Source organism: Poecilia mexicana, unplaced genomic scaffold, assembly GCF_051168715.1.
Source record: "Poecilia mexicana isolate PSO_F unplaced genomic scaffold, ASM5116871v1 scaffold_2, whole genome shotgun sequence".
Lineage (NCBI taxonomy): Eukaryota > Metazoa > Chordata > Actinopteri > Cyprinodontiformes > Poeciliidae > Poecilia > Poecilia mexicana.
The window spans coordinates 53293343-53314432 of record NW_028263371.1 but is presented as its reverse complement, the minus strand read 5'-3'; the positions used below and the strand labels follow the sequence as shown (position 1 = coordinate 53314432).

At 39.6% G+C, this 21090-nt stretch overlaps 1 protein-coding gene across 2 annotated transcripts in view; it reads right to left on the bottom strand.

Annotated features, from left to right (window-relative positions):
- mylka (myosin, light chain kinase a) overlaps positions 1 to 21090 on the bottom strand; it is a 53604-nt gene that overhangs the window by 23588 nt on the left and 8926 nt on the right. For both annotated transcript variants that reach the window (XM_088002971.1, XM_088002974.1), the window contains exons 4-19: positions 19648 to 19693; positions 19193 to 19352; positions 17495 to 17660; positions 17071 to 17092; positions 16067 to 16235; positions 15234 to 15301; positions 14937 to 15037; positions 14310 to 14519; positions 14105 to 14230; positions 11302 to 11457; positions 8003 to 8125; positions 6152 to 6349; positions 5120 to 5327; positions 5000 to 5044; positions 4265 to 4336; positions 1364 to 2091 (exon numbers count right to left, since the gene is read on the bottom strand). In XM_088002971.1, coding sequence (XP_087859097.1) covers positions 1364 to 2091; positions 4265 to 4336; positions 5000 to 5044; positions 5120 to 5327; positions 6152 to 6349; positions 8003 to 8125; positions 11302 to 11457; positions 14105 to 14230; positions 14310 to 14519; positions 14937 to 15037; positions 15234 to 15301; positions 16067 to 16235; positions 17071 to 17092; positions 17495 to 17660; positions 19193 to 19352; positions 19648 to 19693 — 2598 coding nt within the window. The remainder of the gene's footprint in view (positions 1 to 1363; positions 2092 to 4264; positions 4337 to 4999; positions 5045 to 5119; positions 5328 to 6151; positions 6350 to 8002; positions 8126 to 11301; positions 11458 to 14104; positions 14231 to 14309; positions 14520 to 14936; positions 15038 to 15233; positions 15302 to 16066; positions 16236 to 17070; positions 17093 to 17494; positions 17661 to 19192; positions 19353 to 19647; positions 19694 to 21090) is intronic.

Sequence of the window (21090 nt, the reverse complement as noted above, 5' to 3'; positions counted from 1 at the left end):
TGCGGTTTGAATGCATATGTGAACGCCAGCGGACCAGAAACCGCTCCAAATGAAGGAAGCGAACTACAGAGCAGGGCATCCTGGGTAAATATAACCAAAAGAAACTCATGACTCTCTCGCTTTCTCATCCACAAACTCCAAAGTTTCTCCACTTATAGGAAAAACTGAAGGGGCAGAAAACTGGAAGCAGCTGAAGCTGCAAACATGCAGCAGATCTCAAACAGCGTCTGATTCAGAGGTTCAGCAGGACAGATGATGTATAAAACAGCTGATGATGCCGTTTTTATTTTGTGTTTAGTGCATCCCCACTCAGCACAGGCTGGTGATTGATGCCATTACATATGAAGCTTTTAAAAAGCCATCGTTTCAAAACGGATCAAAATGTCTGTCATGTAGTTCCTTCAGGTTAAAGTAATTTTAATGAGATGCTAGAAAAGCATTAAAGTAACAACAAATAAAACAAGCTGATACTGCTGATCAGCTGGCTGAATAAAAGCCAATATTTTCCTATTGGGCAGTGCTGCTGTTGGAAAATCAGAGGAATCCGTCACGTTTCTTCATAACTGAGGATGACTAAAAACAGATCAATACCAAGAGGAGAAGCAAGGTGGCGCTGTGGAGCGTTAATGTAGAAGTTGATTTAGAAAATAAGAGGTGGTTATCACACGAAGCTGTAATATACGGAAGAGGATTAGTGTCATAAATAACAAAGGGGGAATTCTAACTTTAAACTAAATTCTGATTAATCTTCTAAGAACAAAAATCAGAGTTCTGAGACAGAAAATCTTTTCTTTTTTTTTCAGTGGCCCTAATCTTCTTCCAGCATAATCTAGCATAACACTGACTTTAATAAACTACAATAAAAATAATTGAAATTAGAGCAGAAAAAAGACAGCACCCTGCTGGAATCATTTAAACCAGCTCTATGTTTAGAGTTTATTAATGAGAAAGTTGCAGTCATGTCATTTGTGATGTGGAGCTACAGGTTGACCCTTCGCCGAGCGTCAGGGGTCATCTGGATGTAAACAGAGCCGCTGTAACCTGCAGGCCTGGAGCACAGTTAATGCTGCGTGTGTAAAGTGATCTTTCCCATCTGAAATAGCCACAATACTCGGTGTCTCACATCACATCCTGCATCTCTACGCTCTTCTGTTTCACATCTGCGATCTATTAATAGAGTCTGAATCCTTTGAGCTTCATCGGCAGCTGCTCTTTCTCCTCTTCCTCCTCCATCAGCATGGCTCACACCAAACTTCTAACAAACAAGCCCTCTGTCACGCCGCTGATGTCTAATTTCATTTCTGAAAGTGTGTGTGTGTGTGTGTGTGTGTGTGTGTGTGTGTGTGTGTGTGTGAACTCTGACCTTCGTTGGCGAGGATGATGAACTTGGACGGTTTGACGGTTTTCCCGTCCAGCGTCCAGGTGACGGTGACATCAGCAGCGGCGGCGGAGGCGAGGCGACACTCCAGCCGGAGCCGCTGACCGTCCAGCACCGTCATGTCCTTCAGCTTCTCCACGAACTCCGGCGCCGTCCCTCCTCCTCCTCCTCCTTTTCCTCCTTCGCTCTTCTGGTCGTGAATCCCTCCATCCACACAGTTGTTCACCTTCTCTCCGTTCTTCTCGGGGGTCGCCGCCGGCGTCGTCTTCTTCTTGTTGGCGAGGACGGAGCGGAAGTCTCCAGCGTTCTTTGGAGGCGTTTCGGCCGGCTTGTTGCCGTTGCTGCCGGCGGCGCCCTTCTTCCCCAGGACGCTCCTGAAGTCCACCTGCTGCGGGGAGTTGGCCTTCTCCTCCGCCTTCCCTTTGACGCCCCGGAGGTTGGCCTTAAAATCCATCTGCTGGGTGTCGGTGTCGCCGTCGGGGGGGAAAGCTCGGCGTCCCAGCAGCGAGCGAAAGTCCAGCTGCTGCGCCTCCCTCTGTCGCAGCTCCTCTTCACGGCGCTCCCTCGTCTCTACGCTGCGCTTGAGGAGTCCTCGGGGATCCTCCTCCTCCTTCTTCTTCTTCTTCTCCTCCTCACCAGCCTCCTGCCTCTGCAGACTGACCCTCCTGCCTTCTCCTCCTCCTCCTCCTGGTCTTCCTCTGGCTGCTGCGGTCCTGCAGAAACAAGCGCAAAGAGAGATGGAGTGAAGTAGAGAGAATAAACAAAGCCGAGGCTCCGCCTACTTTGGAGTCAGGAAAGAGGAGGATGAGAAGTTCAACTCAAACTGCTTGTTACATCACAGGTGACTCAGCTTCCCTTTTATGGGCATGAATGAACTGATCTTCATCGGGCCCATTTCATGACTGGGACTCCTCTTCACCTCGTTCTGCTCTGGCCTTGTGTTGGAGCTGCAGCTGGTTGCTTGCAGAGATCAGAGGATCCATGTGGAGGAAATGCTGGCTCTGATTGGTTGGGCTGATACGCACAGATTAGAGAAGCTTTGGGAATTGTTGGATATGAAACAGGCGGATTGATGGAGTGCTGGGAGAGCCCTCGGTCACAGAGGGACAGAGGACAGAGGGAGGGCTGGGAGTGGGACGGGTGAATGAAAAGAAATGTGAATAAAGAATTGACTGAGGAGAATCACATCCGGCAGTTCAGATCATTCTGGGTACAATAAAAAACGTGCTAACTGTATTAAAGGTGACCCATCATGCTTCCTTGAACAGGTTAGGAGAAGTCTATGGGCTGTACAACACATTATAATTACATTTTGTCCACAAAATCATTCTTAGGGTTAGGATTAGGTAATGAGATTTTAGTTTCAGGGCGTCTTGTCACTTTAAATATAAATAAGCTGCTGCTGGCCACAGGCCGCAACTCAACATTTACACTCGCATAGGAAACTGCTGCAAACAGATGCAAAATTACTCAATCGTACATCTTTGAAAAGCAGACGTGGAGCCTCCTGCACAACCAACAAGCAGCATGTTGTTTGTGAACAATATCTGCAAGATCACAAAATCTTACAAACCATTTTTAACTAAATTCTAGAGGAAATATCTCGGTACACTTGAAATAAGGGAAACTTGATTTACAAGTAACTTTTCAACAAGATATAGGAGCTTATTTTAATTCACAAATTCTTGAATATTGATGAAATGTACTAGTTCCACTGGCGAATTATTTCACTTATAATATAGGAAAATGTCTTGTAAGCAAAAAAAAATCAGCCAGTGGAAATATATTTTGCTCAAAAGCTACTTGTAAGTCAATTTTGTCTTATTTCAAGTGAACTAAGATATTTGCACTAGAACGTAGAATAAAAATGTGTTTTTGCAGTCTAAGTCAACAACAAAACACTTGTATTTTCCAGCAAGTTTTTCTAAGCTGTTTATATGAGCAGTTGAAACCCAAATGGAAATACAAAACTGAGCAAATTGTGAATTTTGCACAGCACATGAATAAACTTTCTTATATTCTGCCTGTCATTTCAGCCTGTTCTGTCACAACAACCCTACAGAAATCCTTCATCCATTAAACATCTGTTGTTTTCTGCTTCTCACTCACTCCAGTGGGATGTCTGTGGGAATCAGAGTCCATGGAGACTCCAGCATGACTTCCTCTATAAAACCAGCCATCACCAGTGCAAACAGCAGGAATTACAGAGTAAATGCCTAATGACAGTCCACATCCACTTTGAGTCCTTCTTGTTTACCTCACACCTCACCACTGTCTCTCTGTCCTTCACACAGAGAAACTCTGTCTGAGGTTCCCTAACCTTCTCCATCAGCAGCTTAGGCAGAGATTTCCTCTAAAGTCTCCTCACTCAGCATGAAGCATCACTGACACTCACTGATCATCTATCAGTGATCAGTGATAGATGATCCCTCACCTTTTCACCCTTTTTTTTTTTAAATCAGCAATCGGACGGTTCAAATCCTCACTGACTTGCAGTAATTTTAACATATTTCTTGTCTGTTATTGTAAAATTACCAACAGTGAATGAATCTTCTGAATACAAAACAAGCATGACTACAGGATGACCCCTGAGCTGTTCCAGTAGATCCATGTGTTGTTGTGTTTCCTCTGTTGGGATTTTTCTGCTACATCAGCAAAAAGCTGATGGTGATGCAGACGGATTCTCTTTCACTGATCAGAGAAGTGTGTGCAAAGTTTGAAAAAGTGCTAAACCTCTTCATGCAGCCAGATCATTATAATTTCACCATGTTATGTTCATACTTTTCCTCTAATCAAATCAATAACCTGAGTATAAATAACTGTCATTCAGGTCAGTCACTTGCTGTAGAAAAACTTGATTTTTAAATAAAATGTATTTTTCTTCACCTTCTGTCTCCTTCAGGTTCTCCTTCAGTGACAGACAGTTGAGCCACAGCGCTGCATTCTCCCACTTTATTCCTGACACACAAACACAACCTCAGTTACTTTTTATTATAAGTAGCTGTTATACAGTGTTTGCCCACTTCCTGATTTCCCATCTTTTTTGCATGTTTTAAGTTACTTTACTTCACTTTTTTAAATAAACACCTTAATTTAAAAACTGCATTTTGTGTTTACTTGTGTTTTCTTTGATTAATATTTTAACTGGGTTTGATGTTATGAAGGAATTCAGAAATTATGAATGAGCAAACACTTTTTTGACATCACTGTAGTTCTGAAAGAGAAAATGGAATAGGACAGGATAGATAAATCAGTAATAAATTGGAAAACACTACTAAAATCTGAACTTGTTTATGTGCGTTAGCAACAATTCCTGCCTCAGATTAATCTTCAGATGATGCTTTATGTTGCTGCAGTCGACCAACATGAGGTTTTAGATATTTTAGGATCTAAACTCATTTGTGTGTGTTATATTTGACACATTTTCTCATGACTAAATGAGATGACGGCGGTCAGTCTGCAGCGTGTGACGGGTTGACAGATTACGGATATATGGACAGATTCAGGCGGGGGGAGGGAGACTTTAATCCTCTAATCTGAACCGCAGATCATGCAGGATTATTCCTTCATGTTTGCTCAGTTTCTGGTTTGTTTCCTGCTTGCAGTGTGTTAGTGTGTCACCTCAGGGTGATCAGGAAGTCTCCTGCGTGATGCTTTCGGACCCGTCTGAAACAGAAACAGACACTTCGTTCTCCGTGTTCTTCAGAAACGTTTCAGGCTGCAGGTGTAAAACTTTCAGACCTGATGAGCAGCGAGACGACGTCCTCCTTCTGCAGCAGTTCGTAGTCTCCTCCGGAGCTCAGCGCTCGGTTCTGGTCCGCTCTGGTCCATGTGTACTGGGGGAACGGGTCTCCGGCGATGGCACAGGACAGCAGGACGTGTTGACCCGTGACGGCGCTCACCGCTTTGGGTTTTGTGATGAACCAGGGCTGGACGCCGTCCTGAGGTTCTGACAAAAAAACAACAAAAAACTCCTAAAAGCTCCAGTCGATTGAATCTGTCAGCACTTAATCTGTACAACAGAAAATCCAGTGAAAAATGTCAAAACGAGAGAAGACATGAAGATCTGATGAATAAACTAAACCCTCAGGAGAATATAAAATGTTTCATTAATATGTCAGCGTATTAGAGATGCTTTCCTAACACCGTCAGCGATCACTAATTCACTCCTTTACTCCTACAGATGAAACGTGTCACTACTGACACATCTTGATTTCACAGTTTAAGCTGACTTTTATTTTTCCTGTCTAAAATCTTAAACATTTCTCAAATAGTTTTGAGGCTGTTTTTGCATAAAACTGCAGATGTTTAATTTGAAATCATTTTTTATACAACACATATTTGCAAAAATGTTTTATCTTGGGACACTTTACAACACAAACAGGTCAAACACTTAAATTGTTAAAATTCAATACATACACTGGATGTTTTTCATAGTTTAATAAGTGTCATATGGTAAAAAGTTTCCAGGAAGAAAGTTTGATTGCTTTGGAGCCATGCTTCCTGCTGCGTGAGCAACAAATTTTTTTTCAATATCAGTAACATTACAGTTATCAATATTGCATATCTAGTTGTGATTGACTTTATTTCAATTTTAATTGACCTTTCACATTTACAGCCACATTTTTATTCATCCTCAATCGATGTTCTTTAAATGCGTTGGAACACTGACTGCTACAGGAGACCTTTTTCATCACCATCTACAGTAAATCTTTAATTACAACATCATTTAGTTTTCCTAGTAATTGAATTGTTTGAGGTGTTATGTGAGACCTTCCACCGTGAGCCGGGCCTGGGTCTGGTCCTCTCCGTACTGGTTCCAGGCCCGGCAGCTGTAGGCCCCAGTGTCTTCTGGGAAAACCTCCTGGATCAGCAGAGTGTAGCGGTTCTCCTCCCTGAGGAGGTGGAAGTCCTCCGACTCCGAGACCTCCTGCCCGTCATGGAGCCACATCACCAGAGGAGGAGGCTCACCTGCAGGTCAAAGGTCACTGGACCTATCACTGGATTATTTATATTTAAAAAAAAAAAAACCCTCTAGGAGTAATTTATCAACCCAAATCAGGAAAAATTGCATGAAGAATTTAACTTTAAAATATGCATCAAATATATTACTTGAATTTTATCCCAAACAGTAAAAACTCAAATTGTATTTAACTTGATGTTGACAGAAAAGATTCTGCTGTTTTGGTTTTGGTAAAGCTGTAGAGATAAAATAGTGACAGTATAATGAAGCTTCCACCTTTATTACACTGTTACTTTGTGTTTTTGGCATTGACAGGAATTTAAATGTTTGTTAATTTCTGCATTAACTTTGTCTTGTCAATTAATCGCATGATAAATTAAAACAAGCTCAATAATTTCCATCTGAATGATTTTTTTTCTCTTTCTACCAAAAACTGGATGACAAAAGTTTTCAGTTGGTGTTTTGATCAACTTTGTTCATAATTCATTTTATTTGTTGTTTCTGTTGTTTTGTTTATTTACTTTGGATATTTAAAATACCTTCCAGTTCCAGTGTTAATTTAAAGTTCATTAATATTTGAGAATGTGTTCCTACATTATTAGGTTGTTATTATATTCATTGAAAATGGTATCAAGACAACAATACCATCGTTTATCGCAATAACTCTGGGACAATTTATCGTCTCCGATACATTTATCATCATGACAGACGCACAGATCTCTTCAAAACTGAGCAACAAAAGAGATGCAGAGCGATATGCAAACAGCTTATATGGAGACAAGTCTCTGTGGAAACTCATTACATAACACACACACACACACACGCACACACACACACGCACGCACGCACACACACACACGCACGCACGCACGCACCCACACGCACACACGCACGCACGCACGCACGCACGCACGCACGCACGCACGCACGCACACACACACACACGGGAGTTATGATAGGAGGGACGGAGCTTCAGTCTGAAGAGAAAAACACACATTCACTGCAAAAACATGCAATCTTACCAAGTATTTCTGTTCTAGTTCTTAGAAAACTCAAAATAAAATAAAATTTACTTTCCGGCAAGATATAGGAGCTTGTTTCATATAAATAATTCCTTAATATTAAAGTGAAAGTACTATTTCCATCAGCATATCATTTCACTTCTAACAGGGGAAATGTGTCTTGTGACAAGTAAAACAATCTGCCAGTGGATAAAATCAATATTAAAGAATTATTTATTTAAAACAAGCTCCTACTTCATGCTGAAAAGTGACTTGTAGGATATTTTAAGTGTAATAAGATATTTGAACTAGAAACTAGAACTAAAATACTTGGTAAGAGTTTGTTTTTATGCAGTTTTAAATGCTTTTTAGACTTGAAGCCACAGATTGTGATTCAGACTCTAAATAATTTTGCTGCCGTCCGTCTTTCTGCTCAGGAACCTGAACTTCACCCAAACACCAGGATGTTTTTACTGGTTTTACTGGTTTTATGAGGACAGACCAGATATTTGTCCCAACAACAAGACAAACACAAACAGAGGAAATGAAGAGGCAGAACTACATTCAATCTGTCTTCATCTCATCTGCACCGTGTCCCTGGAGATCAGACAGGAAATACCACAGCGCACACACACACACACACACACAGCGAGGGCGTACCGCTCAGCTCCACCGTCATGGAGACTCTGCTCCCATCCATCACCTTCAGATCGCTTAGACGGCGAATGAAGCGAGGAGCCTGACCTGCTGTTGTGACCTCTGACCTCTGAGACTGCACCATACCTGCAGCACAAAAACACACGAAGAAGAAAAAGTCAGAAATCATCAAACATGACAATCAGTTGCTCTGTTAGATTGACAACTTCACAGGAAAACCAAAAACTCTTAAATATTTTTGATCTAATTCTAGTATCTTAGTGCACTTAAAAAAAAAGATAAAAACAAACAAGTAACTTTTGAGCAACACAGAGGAGTTTGTTGTTCCACTGGCAGATTATTTCACATTTAACAGGAAATTTTCCACATGTTATAAGTAAAATTATCTGCCAGTGGAACTAAAAAATGCATGTTTTAATTTTTTTACTTTTGTGTAACCAAGTTGTTGTGTGTTGCAGATTTCTGCCCAGATCACATTTCTGCCCAGATCCCTCTTGATCTGGGCAGATCAAGAGGGATCTCTTGATCTGCCCAGAGATCCCTCTGGGATCTCTGGGCAGATCCCAGAGGGATCTGATTCAGCCTGTAAATCTGAATCAGATGTTATTAAAATCAGATGTTTTTCTTTCCTTATGAAAAAATCTCATAAGGATTTTTTCTGGTTAAATAAAGGAAAGAAAGAAAAGCATTTTTTCATCAATATTAAGGAATGAATGACTCAAAACAAGCTGCTGAAAAGTTACTTGTCAGTTAGTTTTGTCTTATGTCAAGTGAACTAAGACATATGCACTCGAAACTAGACCAAAAATACTTGGAAAGATTTAGAGTTTTGCAGTGCAATCATCTGACCCAAGATGCTGAAGGCCACAGAGAACTGGACGCTTCGGTTAAAGGTTTCCTAACATCACTGCAGCTCTACTCCAGCTTCAATGAGCCTGTAAATCTGAATCAGATGTTATTAAAATCAGATGTTTGACTTTAAGGCAGAACTTCGTGCTGCTGCCCTGCAGGCTGAACTCAAAGGAAACTAAAGTCCATGTGCATCTGATCACTGATCAGTTTCCTCCATCATTTGATCAGATGTGTGAATGGAGGTTTCCAATCTCCAACTGATGGAGGAACAGCTACGAATCTGTGTTGGATCTGATTCCAGATCAGATCTCTGGTCTCCTCCTGCAGCTTCCACAGACTTCCCACTAAACTGGGAATGTTGTCAGACCAGAGGAGGAGAGTCAGCGACGGAAAGCATCACCGTGTTCCTCACTCAGCCGTTTCCTTATAAGGAGAAAGGATTTCCTTTTCCTCCCTGCATTGGCACACAACCCAACGCTCTGTTTGCTGAGTGTGTGTGAACATGCAAGAATATCTGTGTGGCACGTGAAAGGCTGAACTTTTGTACTCAAGTGGTTCTTTTCTTCTGTGTACATATCAGACATACCAGAGAGGACACGGTGTGAAAGAAAGAAAGATGGAGACGGAGGGAGAGAAAGAAACAAAAATAGAAAAAAACGACAAAAAATGGCACAAGAAAAATAACAGAAAGAAAAATGATGTTTTTCTACTTTTCTGAATGTTGCGAGTTTTTATATCTGAAATGTTTTCCATTTGTAAATAATCTTTCTATGTAGACTGATGAACTTTGAAAGTTATCTAAGGTCCTGGTTGATGTTCTTCCTCTTGGCCTTTTAACCCTCCACTGTTTGCTCCAGAGATGAAAACTGACCAAACGTTGGTCACAAAGCTGATGATCAGAAATACTCAGTCACTCAATGAGCAGTTTTAATAAACTCATCTAGTTCTTAACTTAACATGTTTTTTCTTTTCAACAGGATCCACATAGTTGTATGTTCTTAACAGAAACCAAAACAAGTCATGGTCATCTTTTGTCTTTACTAGAATAAAAAAAGCACAGCTAACAGTTGCTATGCATTAACTGTTAGCAGCTAACAGTTGCTATGCATTAACTGTTAGCAGCTAACAGTTGCTATGCATTAACTGTTAGCAGCTAACAGTTGCTATGCATTAACTGTTAGCTGTGCTCTGCATAAATCGGGAAAAGAGGAGGTTGAGTGAATGGGTTTCATCATAAAGGCAGGAAGTAAGGAAACCGTATCAAACAAAATGGCTGATCTGTTTACTGTGAGGTCATTATGAGGGGCTGAAACCACCTCACAAATAAGATAATAAATAATATTTGTTAACTGATTCTCAGGGTAATTCTCTGTTTTTGCATTGAGAAAGAAAAAGAGGAAGTGGAAAGTGACTGACTGATAAGAGCCATTATGTCAGTTAAATCGTTTGGAGAAGCTGAGCTGAAAATAAAAAGTGATTAAATCCACAGCTGTAAGACACAGATATCTGTTCTGGTCTCAGATCAGGTTTATTGTCCACACATGGACATCCTGAGGACTCAGTGGGTCAGTTTGTGGGAATCTGCTGATATTTCACTGAGTTTGTGTAGCTGGGGATTTCCAGCTTCTGTCAGATTTTCCTCCCGTTCTCTGATTTTCCTTATAAAGCTGTGATGAAGGTTTCTGTGTTACTTGCTGATGAATGATTTCTGTGGTTCTTCATAAACAACAAATCAGATCCTTTATAAACCCAGCTCAGTTCAGGCAGGAAAAATAAGAGATTAACTTAATATTGATGAGTATCTTCTTGTGCAACAATAAAACTATTGTTGCTGCTTCATATCAGGGAGAAACTCTGAATATTAAATGTGATAAAATAAAAGTTTATATTCAACTTAATGAGAAAATACTCTAACAAAGCTCTCAGTGACTTTGATTTAGTAGCTAATTTATTATAAGTAATTAACACCCATGTTATAAAAAACAGTTTTATTTTACACTTGGACATACCCAGCCAATTATGATGCCTTTAAACAGAATAAAATATTGGTTTAAATAATCAAAATAACTGGTAGAAATGAACCACTCTGCTTAAATAATCTATAAAACTTTATTTGAATTCCTGAAATGAAACTACTTCTTAGAACAGAGGTGTCCAAAGTGTGGCCCAGGGGCCATTTGTGGTCCTTGAAATGATTTTGATCGGCCCTCTGTCTGCAAGACAGGAACGGAAAAAATGTGGCCAACAAACTAGAAATCAACTGATGACCCAAAGATTTGGAAATTGTTTAAATGTTTTATACATCTCATGAAAATTATTATTGAGGATGTAAAAAAAAAAAAAAAAAAAAAAGAAAAGAAAAATAATAAAAAAATGTTTTTGCATTTTTATTTAATGGATTTTGTGACCTGCGAGTTTCTTTCCTCATCACTGTTAGTGAATCTTCTGACCTTTGACCTGAACCCGGGCACTGCTCTCTGCTCGACCGTGGATGTTCTCTGCCACACACACGTAGACGCCGCCATCATGGCGTGATGCATTCTGGACCATCAGCTTGGCCACGCCCCCAACATGTGAGGACCGGGTCCTGGGAGGAAGAGGACGACCTGAAGGAGGAAGAAGAAACCTCATCATCTTCATCACAACAGAACAGAAACAAGCAGCAGATATCATCATGATATCAACCGATATTATAATCACAATATTCCAGAATTATATCACAACTGCACAATTTTCTTACATAGTCATGATAACAATGTTAAAATTTGAGAAAGAATAAAATGCATTTATACTGTACACAATAAATAAATCAATAATTTATACTGCGATACACACCTGATCAATATCAGTAGATAAAATATCTGATAGAATGTCCAATATTCAATGTATAGAATATTCACTGAACTCCGATCCAGAACTGCAAAGCATTTTGGGAGATGTAGGCAGAAGAAAGATCTTAGTTGCTCAACGACTTTAGTGTCTGGCTAATCAAGTTTGGTGGCATTAACTCAGTCACTCTTTGGTTGGCTAGCAATAACCTGGTTAAAACAGAAAAAGTCAAGCCACCAGTTTATTGGTAAATCAGATGTTTAAAGGTGAAATGTTCTTTAAACAGGTTAGAATAACTTTATGGCCGATATAAAACATGTTCATTACAAGTTTTGCACAAAATTATTCTTAGATTATGAGATTTTAGCCGTTTTAGAGTGTCTTGTCACTTTAAATCCAAATAATCTGCTGCTGGTCGCGACCCCAACTCGATGTTTACACTGTCACATGAAAATACAACCATAAATCTTTGAAAAGCAGAATTGTAGCCTCCTGCACAACCAGTAATAATACAGCAAGTGGTTTCTGGATGGCAAGTCAACAACAAAACACCTGTCTTTTCCAGCAGCCATTGTACAATGAATACAGCAGTAAATTCAGCTGGCAAAAAGTACTGGAGCTCAGTTTGGGTTGCTAGGTAATAGCGATATCATTTAGATTAGGACTCAACAATGGGGCTCGTTTTCCAGACACCAAAAAATGGCTGGGTGTTCTTTAAGCTCTTGGGCTGTTTTTAGAAGCAGTCTCAAATGGAAGCACAAAATCTGAATTTTTCATAATACTGCCCCTTTAAAACAAGAAAACTAATCAACAATTATCGGTATGGACTGATACAAAACGGTTATATCATGATATGTTTTTCAGCCATATCGTCAAGCCTGATATTTTATATGGGAGTAAGTTTGACCAAAAGTCTAACTGATGACTGTTGTAATTAGTCATCAGATAAGTTAGTTCTGGTTTAGAACAAACTTAAGTTTGTAATATTTAATTGTGCAGAAAGTTTCTATGTTTTAGTTATTTTAGCAGCAGCAGGAGGATTCAACCTTTACATCTGAGGTTTAAAGCAGCTGCTGTGTGAGCAGCTTTATTCCAGGCCCTCAGACTGTGGAGTAACTCTGGGCTGCAGGTGGAGGAGTGACTGGATTGGCAGAGAGCAGGAGTCCCACAGCATGATGGAGTGCAGCTCTGAAACACGGTGAACTCGCTGTGCATGCCCTTGTTGGGTCGGCCAAGCGCTCTCAGTGTGTTCCTGTGTGTGCGCTCCCTGAAGCAGCATGTTTTGTCTTTATATGGTTTCCTGCTCTTGTCCTGAAGCTGTTCAACCGTCCAACGAGAAGCTCTCTGTAAAACACGGCCGGCTGTTCCAGCTCTGAAAACATCTCTCCTCTTTAATTTGTCAGTTTTGGGAAAATTAAAATTAAACTTTTGGGAAATAAAACAAACACCTAATATGTACATTTTTTATATACTTTGCTTGACTTGTGTGTGATGTTTCACAGTGTTGATTTGATCCGTCTCTCTGTTTCCATTTTTCCATTCAGTTTTTTTTTAAATCAACTCCGGTTTTCTAAAAATAAAGCCTAAAAACAGAATCTCTTTCCTGGCTTTAAACGGTTTTTCTCAGCAGGTTTCCACTCTGCTGCTTATTATCTTATCTGGATTTATGTTTTTCTTTCTGTGCTCAGCCAACATCATTCTGTCCTGTTGCCCGGCACAAACTCTGTTTAGCAAAGCAAAACGATGCTGGGAGCCAAAACACGATAACACTATATATCTTTATATAGCGCTCAATAAATAAAGAAATATGAGAAGAAAGACTTTCTGCTGTCTGTGTCTGCATGTCTGCTGCCCTCTGCTGGACACTTCAGCCTCATGCATTTAATCCTGCTGAAACGTTTCTACTGTTGCTCTGTGAGGTCAACACACTGCAGAGGAGGAAAACATGCAGAAAGAAACTACTGAGTAAATTTCTGCCAGAAAAGGCAGATATTTTCAGATTAATCTCAGAAATTTTCAAGAAAACGAAAAAAAAAGAAACAAAGCCCCAAAAATCTAAAATTTGTGCCAAAAATATCAGAAATGTTGAGTTTCATCTCAGAAATTTTCTAGAAAAAACATGAAGCTTTCAGTTGTAAATGTTGGACATATGCCAGAAAAAAATCTGAAATTTTGGAATTAATCTCAAAATGTTCTAGAAAAAAAAATAAAGACACAATTTCAGAATTCTGAGCTCCAAAGTCAAGAATTTCCAAGAAACAAAAATTATTTTTTTTTACAAAAAAAACTTGTAAATTTCTGATTTTCAAAACTCAAACATTTCTGAGATTTCTGGCTGAAATGTACTTTTTTCTATTGAAAATGGTCCTAATACTCGGCTGTAGAAAACAGAGACCCTGCAGAATTTATTTCTGTAAAACTGACCGTTGAGCTGCCAGCTGACGCTGGGATCAGGTTTTCCCTCCACACAGACCTGCAGGCTGATGGGCTGACCCTCTGACACGCTGCAGTCCTGCAGCTCACTGAGGAACACCGGACACCTGGACGCACCTGAGGGGAGACAATGAGACACTTTGTTCTGTAAATGGACAAACGGAGGGACAGGGAAACTCTGGTGTAATGGACGTACGATTGACGCGTAGCATCCATGTTGCCGAGGCAACGCTGAGTCCTTCAGGAGTGGTGAGCCGACACCCGTACGTCCCGCTGTCCAGCTGCGTCACTCTGTCCATGGTGAGAATCAGACGAGTCCCGTCCCGTCTCTGCTGAAGTCCTGGACCCGTCCTGACTGGGTTCCCGTCTCTGAGCCACGTTACCATGGCGTCAGCAACAGACGAGACTGAAGGCAGAGGAATGTGATCAGCATCAAATGTTAGATATTTTTTACCACATCAGTCACATAAAAATTGTTCATTTCCATGTTGTTGTTGTTTGTTTTTCAAACAGCAACAACTTTGTAGCATTTGTCTGGAAATATGTCTGTAATGGACACAAAGTGCAGGACTGGGGGATGTTTAGGTGAAGCAAAGAAGCTGGGAGAGGAAATGAGAACATTAAAAGGAGACAATTTTATTTTAACAACTTTTCTGAAATAAGTTAAAGCCTGAAATGCATGAAAAGTTGGATATTAACAAAGACTTAAAAAGAAAACAACAAGGTTTGTTAACTTTTAGTTGCATAAATTAAAGCATTTGAACATTAGATTGGCTAAATAAACTCTTGTTTCCCATGTTTGTACTCTGCAGCCTCGGATTACCTTGGCAGGTGAAGGTGACCTGGGTTCCCTCTGTGGCCTCCTGGTCCAGAGGAACCGCTTCAAACCGCAGACCGGAACCGGATGTGGATCTCCTCAGAGCTCTGGAAGCAAACAGTCTGATTGACAGCTAGCATGAAAATACGTTTAGGAGAAATAAATAAATAATAGAGCTGGAATAGACTCAGATCATATTCACATAATGTCACAAAGCCTGCAGCTGCTCTAAAATAATTATTTACATCAAAACTCTAAACTGTAACATAAAATACAGACAATAATTGTGGGTGAGGCTCTAACCTGCTGCAGCTGGACGCAGATGGCGCCATTTTGACTGATTGAACCGGATCAACTCGACTGGACTGAACCTGCAAAAAAAAAAGGTTTATATTATAAATCAAATGCTTTATATTCCTTATTTTAACATTTTAATGCAACTTGTAGCAATTTAAAGGGTTTAAGTGAAATTCAGATGTTCTTAAAAACTAATACAAAGTAAAAAGAAAAAGTCCAAAACGAGCGGGTTATTCCAACACAATCTTATTCTTAATTGACGCCACGTCATTGTCGAAATGACGTCACGTAGACAATGGCGCCACCGGGTGAATATATTCCACCTTCAATGTGGAAGGTGTTCGAATATGAATAATTTTGGTGTTCATAATATCATAACTTATGATATTATTAATTAAAATATAAAAAAGCAAAATCAGACAAAATTCAAATTTCGCCCAAATCAAACAAACACAATTTTCTTGTTTAATATTTTGCATCATAAAATTACTCAGTCACTTTAATATTATATTATTATTTTTTGTTTGTTTCGGGGTTTTTTGTTAATGGTTTCTAATTAGAACATCCTAAAACTGGATCATTAGTATTGAATTTATAAAATAATATTTGACGTATCACTGGGAGATTTATTTGACCTGAAATGTAGTTTTACTGCTGGCCAACAGAGGGCTCTCTTCTCACTTGCTTTATCTCAAATTGACATTTAAGAGCTATTCTAATCATAGTGACTATACATGAAACGTTTATAAGCAGCTTGTTCTTGTTTAGTAACGACAAAATTAAAGAACCTGTTTAAAAATTAAAGGAGTAAACATTTAATATATGTTGTCTCCAGTTACCTGAGCGGCAGCAGTACTCTTTCCAGCCACATGAGGGAGCTCTATAGGGGGTTTGCTCCTCCGGGATGCAGTTTGTTCCTGTTGCTGGTCTGCAGTCGACCTGCCAGGACTGGGAGAAATGCTGCCCTCTACTGGTTTAATGGCTGATGGTTCCTCAGAGGGATGAACGCTGCAGTTTTCAACAGTGGGATGTTTTGTTTCATCTTAAAGTTTTAATATGAGGCATCCAGCAGGACAGTGTTAGTTTTGTGATTATGTGCAGAAAAAAGGCAGCTTAAGTCTTCAAACTGTGACCAACTCTATGAAAAAACAAACTCAATTTGTTATTTGCCAGAAAAAAGAGAGAAACCTCCATAACGTCTCTAGAATTCACCACAGCAAAAACACAAAATCTGAGTGCAAATATCTTAGCACACTAACTGAAAAGTAACTTTTCAGTCAAATATAGGAGCTTCTCTTTATTTAATAATTCCTTCACAGTGAGGAAGAAAATACTAGTTCTACTGGTAGATTATTTCACTTGTAACAAGACATTTTCTGATGTTAGAAGTGAAATAATCTGCCACTGGAATTTATATTATTTACTTGTATTATAAATTATTTACTTAAAACAAGCTTCAATATCTTACTGAAAAGTTACTTGTAAGTTAGTTTAGGTTAATTTAAAGCATACCAATATAGTTGTACGAGCAACTAGACCAAAAATACTTGGTAATATTTGCATTTTGCAGTCAAAGCTGCTGTATTTTGCGTGCAGTGGTTAGTGGTTACTGTTCAGAAGCGCTTGAATGATATGATCTTTGACACGTTTAACTTGAAATATAAAGTATAAAACGTTTGATATGGAGATAACATCCTGATCAGATAGTTTCAGATAAACTTTGGTGTGTTAATACTCTGAAAATGTTAGAGCAGAATGACTCAGTAAAGCAGCAGGTTGGTGAGGATGTGGAAGCTGCAGCAGGTTTATAAAGAGAAGTTTGTTAGAGACAGAATCGTCTCACCTGGACGAGGCTTCAGGAACACCTGAAGGAAACAGAACCAAGGAATCTTTCACACACTGAGATTCAAACTGAAGGTGGAACAAACACAGAAATCCTCAACAAAGGTCTGATCTCAGTTTTTATGTATTCAGATAAAAGCAGTTTCAACATCAACAGAACCAGTCTGAGCTGCAGCAGCTGCTCTACTGGGTCAGAACAACATGCAGCAGATTTCACATCAGCGGCGTCACAAAGCTGAAGCCTCCATAAATAACTTGGTGTTTTTTTATGTTGACGTTTTTGATGTCATATGAAGCACCTGGTTCATATGACCTCTGGTTCTCTTCTCTGACCCGTCTGATCTCTGCAGGCTGGAAGCATAGAGCTGCAGGAGTGAAGACGCCTTGAACACTAAACCATCCTGGGCTCTGATTGGTTGTCTCACCCTGAACTATAAGCTCTGCGCTGGCGGTGGCCGCTCCGGCGCTGTTGGTGACTGAACACGTGTAACTTCCTGCATCCTCCGCCTGGACTTCCTTTATCTCCAGGAAGTGACGACCAGAAAGTTCGAACACGCTGATCCGACCAGATGACTGAAGCTCCGCCTCCCCCTGGACAAACATACAAACACATAGACAGGCTACAAAAAGCAGCTTAACAACATCAACCATAAACCTCCTGATCAGGAACAGAGACAAGCAGCAGCTGGTTCTGATTGGGTGAAGATGGCAGATGCCCAGGGCGGCCTACGGCATGTTTCTGCCTTGCTATGTGTGCTTATAGTATCATTCTCGTTTCTTCCAGAAGAAACACAGAACAACCTGTAAATTCTGTCAGCTGCCATGATTAACGATGTGCGAAATGTTTGCTCCTCTCCAGTTTTCTGATTTATCTTTTCTGTTTCCTCCAGCAAGTCGTCCAAATGTTTCTCTAACATATCTATAAAATCTGTTTTGTTTTCTGAGTAAATCCTCTGTGCAGCAGCTTCCAGCTTTTACAGTTTGTTTTATTCAAACCATAATAAAACGTTTTCAAATCCAGATTATAATCACCTGTAGACACAGCATATTTCAAATACCATCATTGTTTTTGCATCATTAATAATCATAAATTATTTCTTTCTTAATGTTTTTTGGCTCCATGAAGTTAGCAGATCAAACTAAATGTTAGAATAATTGAGCTTCTCTATATTTCCTTCCATAAAAACGTCTTATGGAGTAAAAACCTGCATATGGATCGTCTCAGAAATGATTGATGAAAGAAAGAGCAACATAAATGTTTCAGTGCAGACTCTTTAAATTCCTCCTGAGATTAAAGACAATTCTGGATTCTGCAATATTTTGTGATTATATGTAAAGACCATTGGATCAGGACAAAGACAAAATTATCAGAAGGGAAGTTAGACGTTTTATTTTCAGAATCCTGTCTGCAGAATAGTTTTTACCATATCTCCCAGTTTTCTAGAGTTTAACAGTGAATATGAAGAATTATTTTTGCTTCTTTTAGGTGTAGTTAAATGAAAAGGTTAAGATCTTTCAGGTTGATTTTGAGGTCATAAGAATCACGGTTCATTTTTGAAAGACTATAATCCTGATTGGTTCGTAAACACTGATCTTGTTCAATATAAGCTGCATTTTTGTATGCAAAACAAATTAAACATATGTCAAAAAACAGTTTCTCAATTAAAAATCGCACATGAATAAGTTTGTTCATGTGATAATTAATTTAAGAACATGCTGCACCGTGATCCTCCAACTACTTCCTGTTGTTTTCCTCTTTGTGGTTTGTGTCAGTAATGACATTCAGTTGTTGATCATGTGACTTGTGATGTGAAAAAAGTGTTTTTACTTCTGTTAAACAATTTGTTTTGCCAAACAAACCAAATATTATACAGCCAAACAACCATCTCATTCTAAAGGCAAAAACTATCAAACAATGTGAGGTTTTGTCAGACACTGGCATGTTTCGATTCAGCAAATTTATTTTCAAAATGTCAAATTATTCAATTATATGGTCAAAGGAAAGGCAGCTATGCATTAATCATTTTACTTCTGCTCAGATTTCTGGACTTATTTTCAGGTAAATTCATTAAGCTATGAAATCCAAACATGTTTCAGCTCTCAGCCTGTTAGGCTCCGCCCACCTTGTACCATGTGACCTGTGGCTGCGGCCGTCCTGTGGCCTTGGTGGAGAACTTCCCGCTCTGTCCCAGCCTGACCAGAACTCTGCTGGGCTTGGAGATGAACTTCGGTGGACTCTCGCTCCAGATGCTGGTCCGGTTCTCCATCGCTGAGGAGCGGGACCTGGAATCATGGGAGATGTAGTCACCTCTCCACAGCGTCCCATACAGCTTAATGTGAACTGAAGCTGTAAATAATCAGTGGTTTTATAACGTCTGAGATATTGCAGAGGAAGCAGCTGTAACAGTAAATCTGCTGATGTGACTTCAGGCAGCTGCAGGTTCTGAGCCTGAAGCCTCCAGAGGAGGTTCTGACATTTAATGGACCTCAGTAAAGATTTAAAGGAGCCGCAGCAGCAGAGGGAGTTAATCTGCAGCAGGAGATCCTCCAACATGACAGAGAGACTGTAGGAACTCACCCTGATCTCCTCCAGGACGGCAGGATGGATTGCTTCCCGAAGTTTTCTGCAGGTGGAAAAGCATTTGACCATCAGAGAAAAAGTTCAGGTTCTGATTGAGCCGTAGAAACTTTGTTTGGACTGAACACATTAACAACAGAACCAGAATGACTTTACTTTCTACTCAGCTGCAACATGTTTGTATATTCTGGCATAAAGTTAAAATTTCCTCCTGATTACAGATCAGAAAATGAGCTGAAACATGTTATATAAACTATCGTAATCGTTATAATAATAATAACACAGCCAGTTATGCTGCATGTTAATGAAACAAATTCTTTTCCAGCTGCTGAACAATGTTTTCTCAGCTGGATGCTGATCTGCAGCCCAGCGGAGCAGAAAACGCTTCACTTGGCTCAGTGGTTCATTTTCACTGAGGTATTTAATGTGGCTCAAAGTGACAAATCTCACTGAACGGACTCAGACTGACGCTTTTAAGGGAAGTGCTATGAATGCATTTAGAGGAAAGCAGCCAGGCAAACTGCTTGACACTGACAAAGACTAGGATTAATGATCTGCTGGAAAATGTTGGTAATTTTGAAGAGGGAGAAGAAAAAGAGATTAAAGTGATCAGCTGATTTTCTGGCATTACAAAAACAGGTCAGAGATGTCCAGGAAGTTTAAATTCATCCAGGAGAAGTTTGACTGATATTCATGCAAACAATTTCTCAAAAAAAAAACAAAAAAAAAAAAACAGATAAGACAGCTAAACTGTTGCTTAAAAATGTATTTAAAATCTAAATGCAAACCTTATGATTGTGGAACTGCTTCACATGTAGATGTGAATAGATTTTGTTTATTTATAATAAACTGGAAAAAAGCTGTTTTGTATTGTGATAATAAGGTGCAATAAAGATTATCTGAGGATCTGCAGTCAAAAAGTACAATTTAAAGTATGTTTTCTTCTCATTACTGTGTTTTATCTGCCACCTGATGCAATAAACAGGTGAAAATTACTCCAATCTGCTGGACTTGATGAGTGTTTACTCCTTCAGGTATTTAGATAAAGACTCAAACCAACACAGCTGTAAAAAATAGAGCTGATTTATGAATTCCTTTTTTAATGTAACTCTAAACAGATTACAGTTTCTGTCAGATTAACAGTAAAGCTTCAGGAGCTTCTGTGGAAAGAACATGTGAGTATAAAGACGAGCCAAACTGCAAACTGGGAACCAGAGGAAGGTCCAACTGGACCATAATTTACTGAGTCTTTCACCTACAAATGGCTGCAAAGTTGTGGAAGAATCTGATAATCCGATTATCTCTGTTTGCTCAAACAGCTGCACAAATTTATTGCATGAATCAAGTTTATACAATCAGGGCAAAAAGCAACTGAGTTTTCAAGACCACCAGACTGCAAGAAATATGTAAAGTTTCCTGTAAGTTGGTCGTAGCAAGAAAAGA